Raw genomic sequence first — 24,548 nt, forward strand, 5'->3', positions numbered from 1 at the left:
TTACAGGCTGTCCGTTGTGCTATCTCTAGCATGCTGCAGATGAGAGAGATCTCACTGCAGCATGCAGATAAAACAAATAAAAGATCAAAGTTGTATTTTAATAATTACCTATAGAAGGTAATTGCTTTGATACAATCAAAATGTTAATCCTGTCACAAAATACTAATAGCTTCATTTTTTAATGCAAACTATAGCATGAAACTATTACATTGAGAATTAGAGATATTCAGATATGAATTTTTGAATGAAAGATTTTCCTACACCAGCTTGATTAAAAACCACCCATTCTAAACACTTCAAAAATTAGAAGAGTGTTCCAAGGAAGTTTTTCAAAAAAACTAATTGATTTTACATGAAGGAAAAAAAATAATCAAGCAGCAAAATCCAAACTGTAGCATCCATTTGTGGTTTAGTTAGTAAACAGCCAAACAGCCAACACATCATACGGATGGATACTCTTCTCCCAGCTGTATTCTGCACTGAAATGAAGACTTACTTTTTTTTTTTTTTTTTTTTAAGGATGAATCTGTCAGCAGAAGTGAGATGATTGCTTAGGTAAATAGGGAAAGAAAAAATATGTATGTTGCAGTGGAAGTACAATTGAAAACTTTACTGACCCTTTGTGAATCACAGCCAATCCCCACCTCCAACATACAACTCTTCCCAGGCTTTCCAGAGTCAGTGGAGAAATAAGCACTCCGAGTAATGCTCTGGAGGAGCATAACTGACCCTGCCATTTCTCACTCAGACTGTACTGCAAGTAGCAACCAAATCAGATGACTCCCACTCTTCCTTTAGCCTCCACTGTGCAGCCACATCCCCTTCCCTGTGCCAAGACTACAGAATCATTCAACCATGGGGTGAATCTAATGAACTCAGCAATCTAAGAATAAATACACTGTTTTTCTGTGGGCTTAGCTTCCAGTCAGGTTCACAAACTAACCACAACCTATCCATTTATCAAACCACAAGAATAACTACAAAGGAAGGGCAGGGGAACAGCAAGACCACCATTTGGACAGCAATACCGTCCTGGGTTAGTTTAAAGCCATGATAAAACTACAAGACAAACTCCTGCCTGAAAATTCCTGCAAATATCCATTAATTCCACCCCACATATTCATGGGACAAGTAACAATGTACTTTCTTTACAAAGGTTCCAACTGCCATTAACACTCTGATCTTCCAATTAATAGAAAGATGGCTCGGTGTCCAGCCATTAGACACATATAAAAGGATGCTAATCAGCTACTCCTATCTGGCAGGAAAGCATGACTACAATCTGGTCATCTTCATTAGCAAGATTCATCAAGATACTGTGATGAAAAACACTAACTGGAAACAAGATCAAGAAGCCTACTGCAAACAGACCTCTGCATATATACTGTTACCTTAGCAGCTGGAGACTTGTGCATTACTGCTGTGAGGGCTTGAATGGTTGATACTGCCAAGCAGTCTAGGTGTCCCTGAAACACCTGAAAGTAGCAGGTACACAAGTTATATACAAATGTGCAAGGACAGTTCAGCTCCAAGATCTATACTGTGCCCTCCTGCCAGGAGGTAAACCAAGAGTTTGCTAACATGCGTCAAAAACCATCTCCCCACCAGTCAAGACTTCATAATCCCATGGCCTACAAGGAATTACATAACAGTAGACAACTAGCCACATACTTCAAGAGGAGAGAAGCATTCACAACACACTTTGCACTTCAAATATTCTGATGGACAAACAGGTTTTCCTCATGCGTCTAATGGACAACCTCAAGAGGGAGGGAGGAAAACAAATTAGGAAACCTCTTGCAGTATGTGTGTGTGTGCTGCTGGACAATCAGGCACCTGCAGTTCATATAAAGTGTTTTCTTTTCCATCCAAGTCCCTACAACACACACACACACACACAAATAAATTGTAAGAGAGAAGTCACACCAGCACAGTAAGGTGGCTACCTCACCCATAGCCTCATCGCACTGATCAACATCTCCTTTTTCCAATTTAAGTTGCCTTTTGAGTTGGTTTTTTTTTTCCTATAATTCTTGTTTATATTGATATTTCTGTGGTGGTTTTAAGGACATAAGCATTAGAGCACTACTTCGTATCCATCAGTAAACATAATTAGCAAAACTGTGCAAACAAACATACTCTGTTTTGTCATTTCTGAAATATTATATGCATATCGGACATATTTTGAAAATGAAATGTCAAGAATCAGAAGATGATGTTAGATGTGAAGAAACATTCACATGCGGTTAGAGTGTCACGCTGAGTTTCTAAAAAAGCCAAAGCTATTAGTTAGAATCACAATTTGTAGATTACCATACCTTGTATTTAGCATTTCTTTACATTTTTAATCAGAACAAATCATTCTACTATAAAATTAATACAACAACAATTTGCATTTGAAATTTTCCACAATATTTTCGGCAAATTAAAGCAACAGGCTATTCCTACCTCCCTGATTCAGCCTGTCCATTGTTTTGTGAACATCTGTTCTTGATGACAAGCAAAGAATCAGGACATCAAATACAACCATTGAGATTCACAAACAAGGCCCCAGAATCCAAAACACCACAGTGCTGAGACAAAGAAGCAAAAAGAGAGGAAAGCGGGGGGGGAATCACCACCAGGTTGATAGAATTTATTTGGATTCCATTCATGTACTTCACCTTTTCCTTAAAAGAAGCATAACTGAGGCTCAATCTATTGCAAATATCTGCAATTTGAAGCAGATTAATAAAACTGAGGTTGAATTTAATCTGTTATTCAGAAAAATTATTTTCCAGAGACAGGAAATACTGATGTGTGCAGCAACACATCATCTTGCTGCAGAAGGCTTAAAGAGGATGGTTAAGGTGAAGCACAGGAATCAATTTTCCTGTGATTGTGTCTTGACTTCAACTGAAGCAAAATACAGGTTAGGTAGGTACCTGGTCCTCATTCATTTCTGTCAGTAATTTGTTGGCAAGGTCTTTCTCACTCTTGTCTGCCACTTTATTGTTAGCATTTAAAAACAGCTGTTAGAAACAGAGACAAGAATAATGGAAATAATTGCATTAAACAGTTACCTGCAGCCAAACCTGTGGAGGCTGCCTTGGATTTCACATACAAAGAAAAAAAAAAAAGGGGGGGGGGGAAGAGTTCTCACACCAGTGAGACACAATCCTCCCTTAATATTAGTCCTCTGTTAATTCTTACAATACTGAAGATTACACTGTATTTTTGCTAAATAGTAATCACTTTTTACCCACCCACCCCCAAGAATTAAATGAAAATATGTAATTGCTGAGACAAGGAAACGGATCTATCTGGAATTTATACTGGTCACTGGCTTAGCAACTGTGATTTCATTTCCAATATGCAACATGACAGGAGGTTCTCAAAAACGTACTTGTAAAAAATAAAGACAACAGTGGGACATTAGCAAAGAAATGGATGATACAGATGTTTCACCATTTTCCACTTATGTTTCATCCTAGATGAAGGCTGAAGATATCTAGACAGAATATTTTAATCTTCAAATAGCAACAGCAGCAGAATTTCTGGGGCACATAGTCTTTAGGACAGGAAGAAGGGTAAAATATCTCTGCCATCACCTAAGAATCAGACAGGTTGTAAATAGCTTTAAACCAAACATATACCTATACTGCATCTTCAGCTAAGAAACTACTCTGTGTATAATAGCTAGATTCCTAGTCAGTTCCTGAATTTGCAAGTTTAAAGCTCACCCAAATTCTTAGTTGATTGCAGTCACTTTGTGTACAAAGCTTAGCTGCAACCTAATCAGGACTAAAATTTATCACCCTCTGTTTTTAGATTCTACTGAGGTGTTAAAAAAAAATCCCTGACCAAAATGTTTTAAAAGTCCCTTAAAAGAGAGAGGGGGGGGGGGGGGGGGGGGGGGGGCGGACGGACACACAACACTTTAATGGGTAAAAATCAAGCATTTGTCTTTTCTGCTGTGTAGTCTCTCTGAAGAGGAACAACCTGAGAGGAACAACCTGAGAAATCAACTTCCATAAATTCAGGCAAACAGAAGGACAACACTCAAGATATTACTTTGACTTACATAGGTGTGAAAGCACATAGTTAGAAACACAGGTCATTTTGAAAGGTACATCACAGTCAAGAGCAGCACAGTAACTATAATATGCCTCAGAGGGTTATAACATTAACAAGTGGAAATAAGAACATTAAACAAACAAATGCAGACATGCAAAAAAAAAACCCATCAAATTTTTCATATGGGTTACTTCAATTCTGATAATACATGTAAAATGGAATAACAGATTTTTATTACAATGCCCATATGGTTTTAAGTTTTAATTCTTTCATTTAAAAGCTGTTCAGAAAATAATTTTTTTTAACCAGGCATACTGCTAGTGGTCTTTGTGCTTTGTTCAAAGTCTGACCTCTAAGAGAGTTTAATAGATGAGAAAAGATTCAGGACCGACAAAGCAGCTTGTTAAATGACTCTCAGTATAGAATAAGCACCTCCTGATACCTCTAAAGTACAGTCCCTCTTTTCAGATGTCACAGGCAAAAAGCAACATTCAGATCATCAAAACTTAACCAAGCAGTTTTGAAAAGCTTTTGTGCAGATCTCTAACCCCAGAGCATACTTAAGGGAAAACAGTTTGCCCATAAGCCCTAAAACCAGCAAATATGAAAAAAAGATTTAAATTTTAGAAGATTATTGAACTGCAAATGACTAGGAAGTATGTCTAGAACTATGGCCTTGAATATCCTGAGTTATCTGGGATAGCTATAGCAGAAATAGTGGTATGGATTTTATTTACCCCTCCTTTCCATGGAAATTTCCTACACTTCAAATTTTCTGAAGATCCAATAGCTTCCTGAGTTTCAGATATATGTATGGACTCTCTCGCTATCTGCAGAATGCACTTTACACAGCTTTCTGGTGAATCCAGTAGCAAGATTTTCATAGGTAAAGAAAAAAGATCTAGAAATAGCGTCTCCACCCCCAGCTAATAAGGAGAAATCCTAAATCCACAGCTAAATTAATCTTTGCTATTTGGCTTTGAAAAAGAATGGAGATACAGTATATTGGAAAATACAAATATACAGCACCTTCACAGCTTCCACCCTCTCCCTGCTTCTCATCCTTAGGAGTATTCTGACTGTGAAAGGTTAAAAAAACCCACTATGTAGCAAACTGGCAGCACTGATATCCAATCAATCACAGTAACATGTGAGACTGCATCACAAGAAAAAAACCTCAAAAGAGTATATCTTACGACATACATACAGGCAGAATAAAAATTAAAAGGAGCAAGCTGCAAAAATAGAGTAGCTGTTCCTGCTTTCTCAAATTCCACTCCTTGTTTATATGAGAGCAGGAACACAGCTAGAGTCTCCATGAACAGGTAAACATCACACTACTTGATGATTTAAGAAGAAACTGAAAAAGAAATTTCTTACGGAATACAAGGTCAGTACAAAAATATGCACAGATTCCCAAACAGAGGAGGAGAACAGAAAGGTCAAAAAACATCTTTTCAGGAAGAGATAAACTAAAAACACTATTCAAGACACTTCAAGTCAGTTGGCATTCTGCCACTGATTAAAACTACAGTTAAGACATAATCCAAACATTTATTTTTAATATATCACTGCACTGAAATATGTTCTAATCCAAAATCTAAATGGATTTGAATCAAATTGCATACTGTAGCTAGTATTAAATTAGCTAGCATTAGAAGAGCTCAAAATAGCTACGCCACCAACACATCACAAAAAGAGAAATAAAATATTCCACAGAGTTACATCATATCTATGTTCTTTTGCACAGGGAAAAATGAAATCTACAAAGCAATCAGAGAAAGCCACTAGCTTGCAAATTATGACCATCTAGGATTGAGGTGAACACACAAAACCTACGTAAACACTAAATCCTATGTAGAAGGAAAAGAACAATTGAAGAACTTTGGTAACAGCTTGAGCTCATGTTTTACATCAGCTACACAAGACTCAAATATTTTGAAACACTTAAAAAGGCATACCAGCAAGGTTTTTTTAAATGGAACAACATGCCTCTGAAATAAGAATTCAAACCTCCACCTGGCAGCAGTTGTAAGTGACTTCCTAGCAATCCAGTGACAGAACATAAAAAAACAACCAAACAAACACCACCCACCCCACCCCCCCAACCAGAAAGGAAGGGGCAGGGATTGATTCCAGTAACAACCTTAACAGATTTTAGAGACTGAGCGGGGTCTGTAAAGGTATTTTGCTCAGGACTCAAAATAAGCATTAATTGCTTATTGCTACAAGACAGACAAGAAATACCTCTACTTCATTAGGAATAAAGAAAGCTTTTGGAGTAACTTGGATCTTTCAGATCTTTCGTGGCATTAGTGGCTCTAACCGATCTGAAGTTTTACTTCCAGTATGTAGACACTATAAAATCACATCTAATTCAGAAGGAGGATATAAAGGAAATTAATATACCTGCAATATTACAAGACAGGTTTTGTTAAAAACATCCTGATAAGAGAAAGTTTACCTTGCAGTTCTGCAACAGTCGAATGAGATGCTCAAAGCAGTTACTGTTAAGGAAAATTGCCTGCAAAACAGGCCTATCTGTGCAGTCTAACATGGCTGTGATGGTATCTATAAAATCAAAACAGAACTGGCATCAAAGACAAAACACTTCCCAAATCCATCAAGCATTTTTTCTGCACATTACATAATAAACGTGGGGAAAAAAGTGATACAACAAACTATATGCTGTGAATTCTTTGATCAAGAATGATGTGCATTTTAAGCACAGAGCACCAGGCCTTAAGCTAAACATTTCGATGTTGTAAAAATTATCACATAACCTACCATATCTGGAGAGAGATTCAGCTACCGAATATCTTTGATTGCTTTGGGGCTCTGTTTAAAGTCATCACCATTTGTGCGTACATAACCAGCATGCCTTTTATTTAAAGCACACAAACACTTGCTTCCTCATCAAGCAATTACTCTGCATTCTACAGCAGCCTTGTACTGTAAGCATTCTTCATCATCTCAGTACCATGCCTCAGTTTTCTTGGAAGTTTGGGAAAAGAGATACCTTTATTTGTATTTCCCGTTCTGAACATCAAAGTGGAAAAACCTCCAAAACCTCAATTCTCATCCAATGACTTAAACCCAACTGTTTCAGACCATCACTTTAGGCCAATGTTTACAATAATGCCATTTGGAAAGTGAACTATCACAAAACAGCCACCACATGGGTATTTCATTACAGACCCATCTTATTCTGCAATTATTAAGGTGCTGATGAGTGTCAGCTGTTGCCTAACAAAAGTATTTGGTTTTGGGGTTTTTTTGTAATGGAGACTGGCAGACCATGAACCTTGATGCTCAGGTTAAATGGTAGCAATTCAATATGGTTTCTTCAGGGTTTTTTTGTAGTGAACGATTAAACAACAATACATCTAAAGTAATGTCAATGAAGAAATGTTTGAAAATTTTCAATTGCTTAGCGAAGTGAACATTTTTTGGTAGAATATTCAGTTGTATTACTATCATGGTTCAATCATTACTTGCTTCACTATTATCAAGACATATTTAAAGGAACTGCACAATTGGGTACTCACTCAGCATTTGGATCTGTAGTGCTATGAACCTGCTCTCCCACTGTCTGCATCGCATTGGATTAGGTAAAGCTGAATGGTCTGAATTAAGCAACTTGAAATAGTTCTCCAATATTGTACTCGTCTCCACTTGCCGCTGGTCAGAACTGCTGGTTAGAAGGATGTGGACAACTTCTGTCAGGCACTTCAGAGTCAGCTCTGCCTTCCTGCTCACTTCCTCAGGGTTCCTGTCATCCCAGTTGTCACAGTCTGCTAAAACACGCATTAAGACCTCCATGGTGGCAGGAGATACTGCTTGAAGAGCATTCCTCTGAAACCCATGGGGGAAAAAGTGATTAAGGAGAAAATAATAAATACATAAATAAAATCAAACCTCTTCAAACAAGCAGTTTCTGAGTTATCTGAATCAGGCGACATGCATTATTATGTCTCTTAATGCCCTGTAATTGTTAGAAAAATACAAAACATTCTGAAATGCATCCCATCCTGTTCACTTAACTAGACTTTCTTTTTCAAAGAGAATGCTTATAATGAAAAGGAAATATAGTTTAAATGCATGTTTTAAGATTCTTATAAGGTAGCCTTGATAAACTGCTAATTCTAAGTAAACCTTCACTTGAACTTTTATTTTAGATCATGAGATTCATGATACTTTAAAATTTTTGAAAAGAACATAATAATTAGCAAACATTTGTCTTGGCCCTGAATGCATTTCCCTCACCTCTCTTTCTGGGGGTCTGACTGCATAGGCTCAGGGCCACCTTAAATCTGGGGCAGGTGCCCAGCCTTGCAGAGAGCTTTGAGAAGCCTTGTCAGGGACTCCCTGCCTTCTCTAGGGAGCTGCATTCAATCTGCGGCTCTCAACCTTTTACCTGCCTGAGCTACACTGCAGCCATGCCCGTGCCTGGCCAGGGACTGTCTTGAACCTGACCCACTGACTTGACTGCCTAGCTTGACCTTAGACCTGCCTCATCACTATGGATGGGCCTGGCAACCACTGGACTCTTGACTGACCCTAGCTCCCATCACTAGACCAAACCCCAACTCTGATGTGCTGACCAGACTTCCTGGCTTGATCTCAGGCTTCATCACTACAGACCTGTCTAGTGATCTGGGCTGGTTGATCCTGGTTACTACCACCAGAGCTGCTCTGATCACCTTGTTCAGGTACAGTGAGACTTCTCCTTTTACCAGTGAGGTCAACTGCCTCTGCCTGCCCGCTCACCGTGCTCAGTCTCAGCTTGCCTTCCCTGGTGGAGCAGTGCCTGGCTTTACTGCTCCGTGACAACATTTAAAAACACTGTCTTCTGGATCATCAGAAATAACTTTTGCTTGTGACCAGACTAAGTAGCACATTACAGAAGTCAGCCAAGAGAGTGGGTGTTGGCTTTGCTGATGATGAACATCCTCTTTTCCTCACATTCTTTCAAAGACTTTAAACAGCTCCCAGGCTATAAAGGCCCTGTGCCTCTTACTGAAACAGCTTACTTCCAGCACCAGCAAATAAGCTAGATTAATTTTATGTGTTGATACAAAACTTACATCTTTGCAGGTGGAAACTCCTAATCTAGTTACCCATATTTTTTCTTTATGATATGAAAATATTACAAAAAGTTCATATGAATGTGTAGTTATTGTAGACAGTAAATTTCTACTGTTATTAGACAGCAGGGCCTAGCTTTTAGCATTTAAATACTATTGCACAGAATGACCCCAAACTTCATAAGACAAACAAACAATTCATAGTCAATATTAAATTCTTCTCATTTATGGGTTATGGGGTATTTATAAGCCTTAAACAATGAACAGGTGTTTGGAGGCTTCAGCAGCTGAAGAGTTTAGAATATCCTTACCTGACCACCAGCCACAATAGCTCCAAAGAGATGTAGCAGGCAACATTTTAGGCTTTCCTTGAGATGTTCACTTTCTTGAAAGCATTCTGATTGGAGTAAATTAAAAGGAGGAGGATTCCTTACTTTGGTCATATAAATTATACAAAGTTTTTCCTCTCAAAAAACCCACCAACAAGTTTAAATAATAAAAAAAAGCCCTTCTACTCCCTGGCATCATGAAAATTTTAAAAAATTTTCAACTATATAATCTCCACTTTCTTTCACAAATATCAGACACAAACACATCAATTCTGGCATTATCAAAGTAACATGACAAGACCACATTTATCAGGAATACACAGGGCCAGACCTTTAGCTTGCATAATACTTCTCATGCAGGCTCACAGAACTATAGGCGTACAACAACTGTTGATCTGATCCATAATGTAAAATGAGTGCATTTTGTCCATACTAATGAGAAGGACATGCTAACACTCAAGCAGTTAGTAAGCATGACAAAAGTTAGAGCAATTTTGGCACAGAAAATCTAATGCCATATGCAGTGCAGGTGGCTCAGAAAAACAGTCCCTGAGCTTGCTCCCTTTAAGCCAAACTTCCCAGGGAAGCCTGTGCAGGTCTAACCCTTCTAGCAGTAGTCTCTTTAAAGACAATTATGCTACATCTCTTTTCATGCCATATCTGATATAAATTAGTCACAAACAGCCTCAGGAACTCTTCTTAGCAATATATACAACCTGGACATTGTTGTTATAGCAATAACACTAGACTCAAAGTAGCTGCAACAAACTACAAAGGATTATTTTATCTGGAATTAACCATCATAAATATGCCAATAACTTTATGGGATAGAACTGATGACGACTTGGGTTTGTAAAAACTGAGATTTTAAACAAACAATAGAAACTGAAAAAGCAAGAATTTTATCTTCATTAAAATAATAATAATATAACCTTTAAGACAATTACCAATTACTGGCAAGTAAGATTTCTGACTTTATACTGAATGTATAAGCCTGTTTTAAAAAGAAAATTGCACAGCTATTTTTTAAATCTGGTCCTCAAAGGAAACAAAGCTTAGATGATAGCACTGTTAGTCTGCTAGTCCCACCATTCCCTTGACTTATAGCCTCTGAATCTTTCAGGGAAACCTCAGACAAATTCAAAAAGAACAGTACCTAGCAGATTGTGAATCAATCATTAGACTGGGTAGACCAAAAAAGCCTCAAATTAGTGCTGCCATGGCCCAACATCTAAAGCACATGCTCAACAATTTCTTTTTCTGTCTTCCCTGCCAGTTAGCCAAGCAGCAGATGAGTATCTGCCAGCTAATTAGTATACTTGTCACTCACTCACAATATATAATATTTAAGGGATTTAGGGGGAACCAGAGTGCAATGCACTGAATGGGGAGGAGAGAACCTGCAGATGACACTCCTCAGTAGCAGCCTGTAGAGTGGGTTCCCAGTGCTCTGGCACAAAGATAATGGCATTTTACTGGCATCAGCTCTTGGGTCTTTTTGGCAGCTAGCCTATTTTATGCACACAGAGAGGAAATCTCAAGGAACGGGAGGATTATGTGACTGAAACCTAGAGAAACCAAATTCATAAATGCTACCAGTCTCAGAATAGAACCCTCCTTTTTTATTTTCAATTAAAGCTGAGTTAAGAGCTGCAAAAAGGGCTGATTTCACTCACACCCTCATCCCTCCAGCATATTCCTGCTGCTTCAATTCTGTTGGCACTAGCACTTTGGTGTGCTAAACTGGCAAACTATTTGGGCATCCCACCTTCCCAAGATTTAAGTACAGAACATGGCCCCATAAATCCTTCTTTTCCACACAGCCAATCTGTAATGGTAAGAACACATGAATTCCAAAGTAGCCATCATGATATTTAATGACTTAAACAGAGACAAAACAGAGCAGTTTCCCAAACTGCAGTCCAAGGAGCATTTGCTAGTTGGATGGCACAGAGTTTCCTTCTTTCTGTACATTAAATCATATTCAGAGACAAAAATGCATGAACACTTTCCTAAGATTATTTTTCCATGCAAGTTATCATTACAGTTGTTACAGGGATCTTACATGCAATCACTGTATGTACCCTAATAAATGGGAAGGTTGGCAATTCGCAGAATCAATCCTATTAAACCATGTTAGGCACTGAAAAAAAGTCTGAAAAAAAACAGGCTTTCAAAGATGAGTAAGAATGGTAAGATGGTGATGCTCAGAGCAAAAAACAAGCAAACAAAGCAACCCACTTCATTCAGCCTCAGAAAGCAAGTAAGGGGCCTTTACATTTATCAGGCATTTTTAGGGGAAAGGACCTTGGAATCACTAAGTTCACTCCTCCAAAGATGAGTATTTTTAAACATGCTGTTGATAATACTTACGGTAAAAGAAAGGGACAAACTCAACAGTGAGGGAAGCTGGTTTATACTTCTGTCTGCTCTTTTCAACTGTACTAAGGAAACGTCTGCAATTACATTAAAAAAGATACACCAAAGAAATTAGATAGGATACCTTTGTTTATGACTTCATAATAGAAAACTGCCAAAAATCAGGAGTTATCTTTTGCCTACAGGATCAAAAAAATAGTAAAGTAGTATTTCATCCTGAAATCAGCTGTGAAGAGTCACAGCTAATCCCATATTTACTGTTCTGCTCCTAAAAATACCTTATCTTTTTACAATATGGTTTAGTTAAAGAATAAATTAAAAAATGCCACAATATGTTATTTAGTCCTTGCGTACTGTAACTAAGCCACCAGCTAGACTACCAAATTTCTTAACCATGCAATTTGAAATGGGCACAGAACATTATTATGGGTTCATTATGGGGGGTGGGACACCATCGAATTAAAGGGAAATATTTCTACTGATACACTTATAAACATCTTTTCAAAGATGCAACATATCTATACTGTTATCTTCAATAACTTCTTTTGCCCTAATTCAACCAGGTCTGCCTACCCCATTCTTTTTGGCTTCCTTGTTCCACCAGTTTAGAAAAATCAGCCAGTTTTTGAAAGGAGAAAGCAATTAAAGGACCTTCATGCTGGTCAGTTGCAACAAAACACCACTTAGTATATCCTCAAATTTAATTCTGTTTTAACTTCTAGACTGCCAGTAAACATATTATAATTTTAAAAAGGTATTTCAATCATACCCAGTTTCAGAAAGCATAACACTTTTCTGTGGTGTGATTATATTGATTCCTTGCCAAATTCTCCACCTTCATTGCTTGTAAATTCACTGATTTTGAGTACTTATAATCTACCTAAGATCCCATGAGATGTGCTGGCATTACCTACACTAAATCTGAAAATACCTTAGCAGTACACTAGCAGGCCATATGTGAGAACTGGTGTCAATTCACACTCTGTCCTAGAAAAGGGGAATTCTCATGTTGCACAAATATCCCAGAAGTTGTGATCCTTACATGCTCCTTAAAACTTTGTGCACAATGATTCAAGCTGTTATTGAGAATACTACCTTTTGTTTCCACAAAAGCCTCATGAAACCTGCAGTCCATGCAGTATTATGGCATACTGCAGGTTTCAAGCTACAAAGAAACCCCAGCAGCCAAGGCACACAGCTCACATTATCCCCACTGTTTGCATGGAGTCAGACAAGTGACTTGCTACACAAATCCAAGTCACAGAGCTAGCACAAATGCAGTGCTAGCTCTACAGAATGCATGCTGTGAGAATGGACCTGAGGTTTTATAAGACTAGGTAACATGAGATACAATCCCTCTATGCCCTTAGTTATTTACATGCACAGGTCCAATACTTGATGCATGTCAAAATAAATGATGGAAATAAAACTGAGGACCTAAAGGAAAAGCAGCTGTGAATGATGGCAGCAAGGAGCAAACAACTTCAGCCCTTGTACACACAGCAGAAAAACACATTAACTATAAAAGACTGTGTACATTTAACATTACCGTAATTAATCTGGGGCCGATAAGGGAGAATTGTACATTAAAAAGATCTCACAGAAATTTATAAGAGGTCTCTGAAAAGCCAGATATAGCAGATAAAGTGAATCACTAGCAGTTTCAAAGAACAGGGCCTGTGCCTAGAATGACAGAAATTAAGCATCTCAGAAAGCCTATTTCCTGGCTCTCTACACTTCCCACCTTTCAAAAAGCCTCACAGCTCAGCTTTCCACTAAATGGAACAGGATATATTAGTACTCTGACAACTTTGGTGGCAATGACGTTCAGTTTCAAGCACGCCTGCTTCATTATGTTAATTTTGGAGAAAAACTATTTCATTAATGCTATTCTAAAGAGCGTATCTTCAGGGAAAAAACTAAAACACAGTATCGAGTGCTCAAGGCTATCAATTCTAACAGCTGTAAAATGCAACAGCTGAAGAACATACATGTAACTACTTTTTATTTTAGTTTGACATCACACAGCAGTAGTTCTGTCAAACATTACATATTGTTTATCTAAAGTTATCATAAACCACAGTATTTATAATCCTGTCCTAGTCCACACATACCCTGCAATTCGCTGCCTCCAGTTTCGATATGGATCGTAGAGACTTTCACAAAAAGCCAATGCATGTCTCACAAATTCTTCTATGGGGCTCTGATCTGCCACTTCTTTTTCTTTTGTTTTGGTTTTTAACTGAGGAAAAAAAGAAAGCTGTGGTCAGAAGATTTCTAGAAGTTGAAAATCAATCTTGATCTCCTCCAGAACAGTTCTGAGCCCACAAATTGGTCCCCACACAACACTATTATTGAAAAAGCAGATCACATAAGCAGGAGCAGGAAGTATCGGATGGCAAAAATAACAGATGAGAATTGTTAACCACATACCTGTTGAATGTATAACGTAGTCATGGTGATAACATGGTTAATGTATGAACACATCCCAATCTCCTCCACATTAGCCAAATTTCTATGAAGACAACATAAAAACCACAGAAATGTACACAGTGTACCATTGGAGGCTAGTTCAAACGATGTTTGTTTTAGCATTCATTCTGTCTATAATCATACAAAAGTGTATCAGCACTTCAAAAATACTCCAAAAGACTGCATATACTCAAATGTTTATTTCTGTCACAGTAACAGAGCTCACAAGTTTTCTTCTAACAGGAAGGAAAAGAAGGTCCCAGACACTCTGCTGTAGGCCAATTCTATCTGGAATTTGGGGTTTCAGAGGTTAAGCAGATTCCCAGGACACTCTAAATAAAAGCTCAGAAATGGCATCTGATAACAAAGACAGTAACTTCCACTTCTCCCACATTACTAGTGCATACACTTTCCAAAACTTTAGCAAACATATTATCTAGAAGCATTTATTCACTTTAAATTCTCCCAAGGAAAACAAACGTCTAATAATTATTTTAGAACATAAATAAATCAACAGCAACAAAGATATAGCATGCACACGTTATTTTTCAGTCTAAAGGACGTCACAAAGATCAGATACCTAAGTGATGACATAAGGAGAACTTTTCAGCAATTAAATAAGACTGACAACAGTTTGTAATTCAGAACACATTACCACCATCTACTCAGCTTATATTTAATATTCCAGGATACTTTAAACACTGCCCTACAGCCCTTTGTACTGTTTCAGGGGTAAGAAGAACCAAAGAATTCAAAAAAAGCTCTTCAAATACTCCTCAGAAAAGGAGATTCCCTATTATATTTTATTTCCTTCCTCCCTTAATGCAGTTTACAACAGAAGACTGAAGAAATAGTGAGGAATAGATCCCTAAAAGCAGTTTATTGACCTGCTTCAACAGAATTACAAAATAAGGACAAAATAAGGCATAAGTTTCAGAAAGAAGCCTGTTGCATTAATAGTGTAATAAGTCAGTTTCCTAAGCTGTTTATGGAATTATAAGCATGTTAAGAACATGAAACAGTTCTTCCTGCACAATTCCCTCTTCAGTTATTTCCTATTCAACACTTGTTAGAGCGTGCCTTTTCTTTTTAAAGTATTTCTTATACCAGGTACACCGTATCTTGAATTCCCATAGATATATCTTACATAATTAAAAGGAATTTAGTGTCTAATCCTCTTCTATTCAATTTCTCATGGCAAACATTATTGCTAAGATGACTGCATTGCTCCCCTCTCTCTCTTATTCCCTCTTCTGTTATTTTGAAGATTGTGATAAGTGGCATTTCTCTGTTTCTACTGAAAAGTGTCAAATCACATTCTATGCATCATTAGAATCTGTATTTATAGGCTGCATCAAGATTTCTTAAACAAATCAATAGCCTTGCTGAGGTAGCACTCAGAACAAATACCTGCAAAGGATGATAAAGAATTTCACAAGTAAAAGTGACAGAGCCTGCTGCTGCTCTTCTAGTCCATCTGACATTTTCTGGACACACTGTAGCAGCTGGAGCCTGAGGACCTGAAGAATGTTATCTGGAAGCAGTGATATTCCTGGAGGAATGTCATCCACCCTAACGAGAAAAAACACACACAAAACTGTTAATCATGCAAATGACATGTTACCAATCGATTTCAATGTGCTCATGTAGTGTTCCAATAAACCTCTGTAGGAGAGGTTACTGAACTAATGGCTCACAAATACTTTCTAATGAACCACAAAGAAATGCCTGGTAGCAATATGCCAGCTTGAGCTTCCTTTTCCCCAGCAATGAAATGCATTGAAAAAAAAAAGTGTTAAAAATTCATTAAGTGGATTCCTAAATGCTCCTCCATGCAATGATCTGCCTTCACTGCCACAGAGAAATTGCATGATCTTCAGCAGGTAAACAGGTGGCCTGGGAAATCCCTAAATAAGGAAAGGGATGGCCACAATGGAATGTAACATGAAAACTAAACCACAAGGAACACATTTTCAACTTTCTACTGAATATTAAAAGTGTCCAAATAAATGAGATGCCAATTATTAAATAGTTATTGAAGCCCAGCTGGTATTCACCCACAGTGAACGTCATGTCTGTCTTACATGAATTACAAAAAACCATACAAAACAAGATTAAATACAAAAAGAAAGCTGTTCACAGTAAGATTAAACAAAGAAAGACTTGAAAATAAGGGTCTGTATGTGCAAGAGAGGGAGCTCTCAAAAATCCATCTGATTCTTGCCACACTGATTTTGCATGAAAAGCTGACCCATCCTTACTAGTTTCTGGATATCATTAACCCAGCAAATAGGGTTTTTTCTGCTATCTAATTCTTTTTAGGAGACAAAAAAAAGACTGTTGTGTTGGTGTTAAATGTAACAACTCTACCAAGGCCAGACATGGCTCTGAAGAACATTAGGTGCTCTTCCCTACTGTTTTTGCTAAACTGAAACATTTTTAGAAACACACTAGTGAGAACCAAAAGAAGAAAAGAAAAAAAATTCAAAAATAAAACCAGTAGCTAAGCCAGTGCTCCAGGAACAGCCATATAGAAACCCATTTCAGCAGCAGTATAGAAATATAGAAACGTTTTAGAACATTCTCTGGGATGAAGACTGTTTATCCACTGTTGCACATGCTAAAGAGCATTTGCCTTTGGCATCAGCTGTTTACTCTGTGACATTCTCTATGAACTCTACACAGGAAGACACAAGCAAGAGCCTTACAGCTTACAAAAGCCTTCAACATGGACAAAGCCGGGGGGAAATTACAACCAAAAAAATTCAGCTAGCTCAAAAACTCACTGGTATAATACTTGCATACGTACATCTGTGCAAGAATAAGCATCAAAAAGTGTGGAGAAATGCAATGACTGACACTAAACACTGTGATACTGATTATTTGAGGGAAATGGGGAACAATACATTGCTTAGTTTCTAAAGTTGAAAAGGAAGCCTACATAGAAGCGTAAAACTGAGACCCAATTTAGTAACACAACTAGACAGGTACAAGTGACAGCAAGCTCCCACATCCTAGGAAACAAGTGTCACCTATACATATACAGATGACCAAATACCATTCATTTCCTTGCCTCTTCACAGAGTTGTGCAATTTGCTTTTCAGATCCTGGGATTCAGGAAGTTTTAACACAAATTTTATAGGGCCTAGGCTCTAAACTGATAGAGACACTAACCACAAAACAGAGCGCAACTGCTTTTTTCCAACACAACTGCCAAGAAATTTTAATTTCTGAGGTAGCAGCTTCACCCCTCAAGATGCCAGCAGATCCATACCCTCTGGGACTATAAGCACGGCTCCCCATAATCCAATAATTCACCATCTCTGTATTAGGAATACCATAATTTTTCACAGCTGAAATAATATAACCAGAAGTAATTTCCCTAAAATGGCCAACAAGTCTTTCTCAGTAAGATCATAAAATGCTTTACACGAGAGCAAACAGCATACCCTTCATGCCTCGTGTCCCAAAGAATGTTTTCTCTGCAGTAGCTGCCCGTCTGTGCTATTGCACAACCCATCAGAATTTACTGCCTTATGCAAGACTGGCACAAGAAATACTAATCGGGATTACTCAAACTGAATATACTATAGAGTATATAAATACTTATAAATAATCAAACTTCTTTTCACCCCAGAGCAAATTATTACTATATCACCACAAAAATCTAGAAGTTAAATTTGTGGACATGTAGTATCAATTTCTCCCCAACAAGACTATCTGGGTAAACTAAGTATTCCAAAAGGAAGGAAAAAAAAAAAAAAAAAAAATCTCAAAAATCATACCTTAACTGACATTCTTATTTGACTGCTGGTACCCCACCTCAAAAACATGAGGAAGACCTTGACATATTTGGGTTCTTTTTATTTATAATTTCCTTGCATTATATTAACACGGTTATACAGCTATATAAACTGCCATCTCAGGTGTCTGAAAGGAAGTTTAATTAGTCTCTAAATTGTATTCACCTATTACAGCTCAAACCCACACACAGGGGCTTTCAACCTCTCCTCTGCCAGTGCTAAGCACTTCGGAAAAAAGTGCTGTAGAAAACTAGGTTTTACTTTTCAACAACCATGCAACCATGTAATCAGCATTCCTATCATGATTCCTGCATCATTTTTATGTGGGTTTGAAGTCAGTAAGTTAACAAAGTATGGTTTCTATGGTACTTTGCATGAGCTTCATTTAAGCTCCTTTGCTCAAGATCATGCAAACCAAAAGCAGAAAAAGAGCATGACAACACTCTAGAAGCCTTTGTTGTTTCCAGAATATTAAAGCAAATGAAAATTCCTCTCCTTCAATAAGGGCAAAAAAACCCTCCCACCAGCTGGTAAAGGTTTTATCCTTTTCATGGTAAATACATATGAGATGAATATATGTTTTTAAGGAAAGTACAGGTGCACTAATCTTTTCTGCTCAATGTTCAAAGTCATCAGCTTAGCTATTTTCACCTTTTCAGTAAAATCACCTCATCTTTTCAGTAAAAATCATTGAAAACACCATTAATGAACTATTACACTTAAAAATAAAGGGTAGATGCACAAAGATGGGGGTAGAAAGAAGCTGTGTAAGCCTATAAGCTGCATAACTGTATAAGCTCTACTTATACAGTCAAATCATACCACTGGACACACTCATCCTCTGTATTTAGAGATTTCCTAATTCTGCACTATGTAGCATGTTTCAGATTTCCAAAGCAGATTTCAGGACATTATATATTTTAATTTATAGAAGAAATACTCTTATCAGTTACATCAGCAAGTGACAGTGCCAATTAAGAGTCCTTCTTTCAGGAAGGACTAATAGTTTCATCACATTTCTTAAGTGCTGTTTTCTTGGATGCTAAAAAAACCCACATTTTACATTGACACAAAACTTCATGCCTGTCTTCCAAAAGGTTAGTTTTGTCCAGCAATCTGCACAAGCTTTCTTCTCCCTACATAGTTTCTCATTATTTCCTGACATTTGCCCTTCAGTACGCAAGGTCTTTCAGGCATATAGCTGTAAAGCATACCAAGATTTATATAAGGGGGAAAAAAAAAAAAATAAAATTAGTCCACTCAGTTTCTCATTTTGGCTAGCATCATATATTATTTCCACGATCAAAAGACAGAATTAGTTATTTAATAAGCAACTCCAGTAAAATAGTTGAGTCCACAGGGTCCTATGACCCCAAGAAAAGAGTCACTGCAAATCAGCATTTGGTGGTTCCACACTGACCTACTTGTTCTTTTCTGTGGGCTAGCTAATATCGGTTCCACAATGTAAATGCCAGCAACATAAACTGACAAACCCCAGAAAGATGCCACCTTTCACATGCCTGATTATCTCACAAATGCAAATAAGGGCAGAAACTGCAACTCTTTGTTAATTCTAATATCTGCTCTCAGTAATTTTTAATCCAGCCATCAAAGCACAGGAATGATCTGCCTTCATCCCTATGATTTTTGATACATTTTCTCTACATCTGTTACACAAATGAGTCTAAATCCACATGGGCCTATTCTTCCAGACTGAATCACTAATCCTGTCATTAACCTCAGAAAAATACACTATTTTTATGCTCACTAAACCATCATTCGGCACAATGAAGATGCTGCTGTTGTTCTGCACAACTAAGCTTCATGTTTGGTTTTTATCTTTTATTTTGCTGTTAAAAAAAAAAAATGAACACACATATAAACCAAAAAACACTCCAAAAACCCAAAGTATCAAGATATTCTTCTCTTCCACTGTTCAGATTTCTATGAAATAGTACATTAAAGACAACCTGTTTCAAAGGATAAACTTTTTTTCCTTAACTAAACACACTAAGATGCATTTTTGACACTGCAAAGAAAACAGATCTTCTGAAAGAGCACAGAATTAATTTGAAGGTCTTGCTTATTGGTAATTGCACTATATATTTTGCATTCATATAGGCATTATGAGGAAAGTTTTATTACAAAGAGCTGAGAAGCCAGTTTTTATCCACTGAGATCCAGTTGCAGTATTCTTCATTTCCTTGTAACAGCAGAGGCTATCACTTACACTTCAAACAGGATCTGATCCAAAGCCCATTAAAGAATTTCCATTGATTTCAGCAGGGCTTGGACAGCAGCCATCATGCAGGGAGAGCCATTCTTTGTATTCAAACACCAGTACCAGAATCAGCTATACTACTGACACCACCTCTCATGATTTCTGAATCCTGTAATATTTATCTTAAAACCCTTAGTTCATGCAAGCATCTCAAAAGCAAGAGAAAACATCCAGTGCCTAAGTTTCTATTCCTCATTTGCAAAGTTAGTCTTGAAAACACTATCCTTAGAACACAACAGACAAATTCAAAATACTAAATATGGAACTCCAAAATTAGACTTCAATACCATCGCATGATTATACCCGAGAACTTGCAGTCAGCAACATCAGTGAAGTCAGCAATACTCTTGCCCTGAACTGAAGTCTTCACAGATGCAAACAAAGAAATCACTTTAAAGTCTATAATTTGTGCATATTTTAATTTTTAAAAGGTTTTCAGCTAAGATATCCAAATCTTTCATTAAGCATTTACTCTCATCCTTAATATTAAAGCAATGCCTGAAATAAAATTACAAAACTCTTTACCTACATGTTACTTCAGTCACTGCTGATACAGATACCAGGCACTAATACTAATACTATTTCATACGCAACATTTAATGAATACTTATTCAAACAATGCACAAGGAATAACGATTATATTTCTACAAGCAAGAACAAGTGAATACTCATGCCAGCTCCTGATATAATGCAAATACCAGTATTTGCCTAGTTTCATCCCAACCCAACTTGACCTTCGAAAGAACAGGAGTGCCACACAACAATTAAAAATCTTTCTTTTGTTTAAAGGCAGTATTGCCATTGAACAAGACTGGGCTCTCAGCCAGGTCTGTTTCAGATAACAAACAAAGGTGAACAGGTCCATAATTCTACATACCTAGTTGGCAGCTTCTCAAAGTCCACATCCAGAAACTGTTCATAGCTAGAAACAAAACTATCCAACCAGAGCTTCAGGTAATCTGGATCTTTCTGTAAAAAAGAAGAGAACATTAGGCAATATTGCACACAAGGTCATCCATCAACAACTTTGTAGTACTAACTTGAATGGAATTTTTTCTTTAATACATTTCAACTGGGAGAAAGAAGGGAATACACAGACTTTTAGAACTACAATTAAAAAAACTGTGTCCTTTGACATTCTCGGCCATATTGTGCTGATATGACATTCTTGCTCTATTCATTAGTTCATGTATTTCTACTTCCTGGTACCAATGCCAACCAAAGCATGTTAGCTTCTCCCCCCACCAACAACCTTTACTTATTCTCCAGAGTAATACATACCAGCTTTACAAAATTACTTGTATATTCTAGTCTTGATAGCATAGATGCTAGCACGCCACACTCTTTATAGCTTATAAAATTAAATAAGAACTCCAACAACAATCCTAATCACAAAGTAATTTGCTTTTTGCTTCATTCATTGATCAATATGGCAGCTAGCAGCAGATTAGAGCCAGATGAAGTGTTCCAAGAGACAATGCAGAGCCTGTGACGTGTATACTAGATATTTATAAAACAGATAATTTAAATTTAGACTTCCTACTTGTTCTTAGTAGAGCAGACAGACTCTGTTCATGACCAGCAATTCCTCAGGGCTGGGTACTGTGCCAGCAGGGGGAACAGATACTAGACCACCACAAACCACCACAGGAAAATTCCATCAAAATATGCCATTTGAGATAGTCTCACTTTAGAAGTCAAGCTGCTTAATTTTCAAAAGCAAGCTGCTAGACCACAGCTAACATATTCCTCCACAAGAACTGTACAGTCATGTCCATTAATACACATCCATGCAGTCCCACATTCTATGTCATAAATAATTTTCAAAATAACTTTAAAATATTTGCCTAAAGTATTATATATTTTTTTAAATCTATATTTTAAATTATTTCTAAATCTACTCTGTAATTTATAAAATTTTGCAAAAGTTTTAAGCTTTTTTGTTCATCCTTCTCTTTTCTCTTTTCTGTATCTCTTCCCTTTTGCTTGTTGCCTTTATATTACCATAGATGTTCCCAAATAACAGATTATTTCCCTGCAGTGTTAAGACCAAGGAGCAATCTGTGAATAACTCTAACACACACAGTATTCTGGGGCAATGTCAATGTAAAAGAAAGAGTCACCAAGAAAGACTGACACCGAGTCCTGTCAGTGCAAAATAGCTACCTACAAAAGAACCTCCCAGGGGAAAAAACAAACAAACAAAAAAACAGAATAAAATTAAAATGGAAATCCAGAATCTGAAGTACTGCAAAACTCTTCTCAGACCATCTTTCCACAGCAAGTACAGGAGTTACAAAGCGTGGGAATCCCCTTCTTATTCTAGACTTTACCCTTCCCCGTACCCCCAAAGACCCCTCTAACTCAAGCAAGAAGTGTCAGAAACACCCAGACACAATTTACATCACTATCACAATTAATTATATATGAAATGTGTTCAAATACTGTGACAACAGGTGCCAAATAAAACCCTCAGCTAGATACATATCTTGTCTGATTATTTGCTTCACTGCCTTTACTGCATTTTCATTCCATTTTTCTTAATTGTCTTATTTTGCCTCCTTCCATTTCACTCCTAATCTGTCCCTCCTTCATAATCTTTATTCTCATCTCTGCTTTTATTCCCCTGTCAATGTTTTTTTTTTTGTCATCTCTCCCTTTCTTTTTCTGTTAAAAATTTGTCAAAAAAGTATTACGCCCTTTAAGTGTACTGTAGCCTTGTCTTCATGTTTAATATGCACCGAACTACCAAACAGTTATCTTCAACACACCTATTAATTGTCCTCAAGATGAAGCTGAAACATACAGAATGCAGGAAGCTGTTAAGATAAAGAATAAATTCAAGGTTTCCAAGCTACTGGTTTAAGCTACAGAGGTTGACATTCTCTCAACCAGGTGAGTATAGAATACACATTTCACAGAATCAGAGATCAAAAACCTTGAAAATCAAACGAAAAGATGGGCAAGAAGTAAGACTTGCTAATATCCTAAAAGAATGAGCTAGAAGTAGCAGAAGATGCTGTCTTCAGACAGTATGGCTTTTTAAAAATGTTCACATACTTAAACTTTCTTGTAAGCCACAGTAAGATATTTTAGCCACATACAAGCTATTTCAAAGGACCATAAAGATGAGGAAAACCAGGATATGATTTCAGCAACTACAATATAGCTCTGGCTATAAAGGACAAAGCAATAGCATCCATGGCAAAGTGACCAAGAGAAACCTTGCCATATGCGTGTGTCCATGCCTCTAATGATAATGCTTATGCATGTGCAAAAACTGAACCTATTTGAGTTTTTTTTCTCTGTTGAACAAACTGCTTTGTTTTTTTCTGGCATGAGCAAGTTCTCCTTGAAACACAACATGAATTACTAAATTGATTTTATTGGTATTCCAAAATTAAAATCATTTGTTGACACAGCTGATGCTCACTGCTAGTTGTTGACAGTAAACTTTTATAAGAAAACTCAGTTTTTCTTGGTCATTTACCATGAAGGAAGCTGTGCAAATAACATCATTATCTGACTTAAAATTGCTTTAACAAAAGGTTATGGATGAGAGAAGGGGAATGGGAGGACAAAAGACAAAATTAGATAAAATGTCTGCTTGCTCCTTTTTAATGATATAGCCTAAATCAGCTTCAAGCTTAAGATTAAATTAAACCTCCTTATCCTTAAACTATAATGCCTTTTCAAGGCTATCAGTGCAGACTAGCAGTAAGAGAGAATACTGGCAGACAAAATACGCAAGAAAAAGCAATTATGTAGATTACAAGAGTAGGCCACAGATGTTATAAAAGGCTGTCCTGGTTTTGGCTGGGATAGAGTTAATTTTCTTCCCAGTAGCTGGTACACTGTGTTTTGGATTTAGTGTGAGAATAATGTTGATAACACACTGATGCTTTAGTTGTTGCTAAGTAGCGCTTATCCTAAGTTAAGGATTTTTCAGTTCCCCGTGCCCTGCCAGCAAGCAGGTGTACAAGAAGCTGGGAGGGAGCATGGCCAGGACAGCTGACCCGAACTAGCCAAAGGGATATTCCATACCACAGAACGTCATGCTCAGTATATAAACTGTGGGAGTTGGCCAGGAGGGGCGGATCGCTGCTCGGGCATCGGTCAGCAGGTGGTGAGGAACTGCAT

General features: G+C 37.4%; 1 protein-coding gene across 11 annotated transcripts in view; it reads right to left on the reverse strand.

Annotated features, from left to right (window-relative positions):
• Positions 1–24,548, reverse strand: part of NBEAL1 (neurobeachin like 1) — a 92,116-nt gene that overhangs the window by 51,152 nt on the left and 16,416 nt on the right. For 6 of the 11 annotated variants that reach the window (XR_003923750.2, XM_041124577.1, XM_041124576.1 and 3 more), the window contains 10 exons: positions 21,286–21,377; positions 15,734–15,895; positions 14,285–14,366; positions 13,966–14,093; positions 11,846–11,928; positions 9,455–9,540; positions 7,605–7,911; positions 6,521–6,627; positions 2,925–3,011; positions 1,392–1,475 (listed from right to left, as the gene is read on the reverse strand). Coding sequence is in view for 10 of the 11 variants with exons in the window: in XM_041124577.1 (XP_040980511.1) it covers positions 1,392–1,475; positions 2,925–3,011; positions 6,521–6,627; positions 7,605–7,911; positions 9,455–9,540; positions 11,846–11,928; positions 13,966–14,093; positions 14,285–14,366; positions 15,734–15,895; positions 21,286–21,377 (1,218 nt within the window). In the remaining variant the exon portion in view is untranslated. Of the gene's footprint in view, positions 1–1,391; positions 1,476–2,924; positions 3,012–6,520; positions 6,628–7,604; positions 7,912–9,454; positions 9,541–11,845; positions 11,929–13,965; positions 14,094–14,284; positions 14,367–15,733; positions 15,896–21,285; positions 21,378–24,548 lie in introns of those variants that run through there. The other 5 variants (XM_041124579.1, XM_030016491.2, XM_041124580.1 and 2 more) reach the window with 4 other exon arrangements.

Source organism: Aquila chrysaetos, chromosome 6 (assembly GCF_900496995.4).
Source record: "Aquila chrysaetos chrysaetos chromosome 6, bAquChr1.4, whole genome shotgun sequence".
Lineage (NCBI taxonomy): Eukaryota > Metazoa > Chordata > Aves > Accipitriformes > Accipitridae > Aquila > Aquila chrysaetos.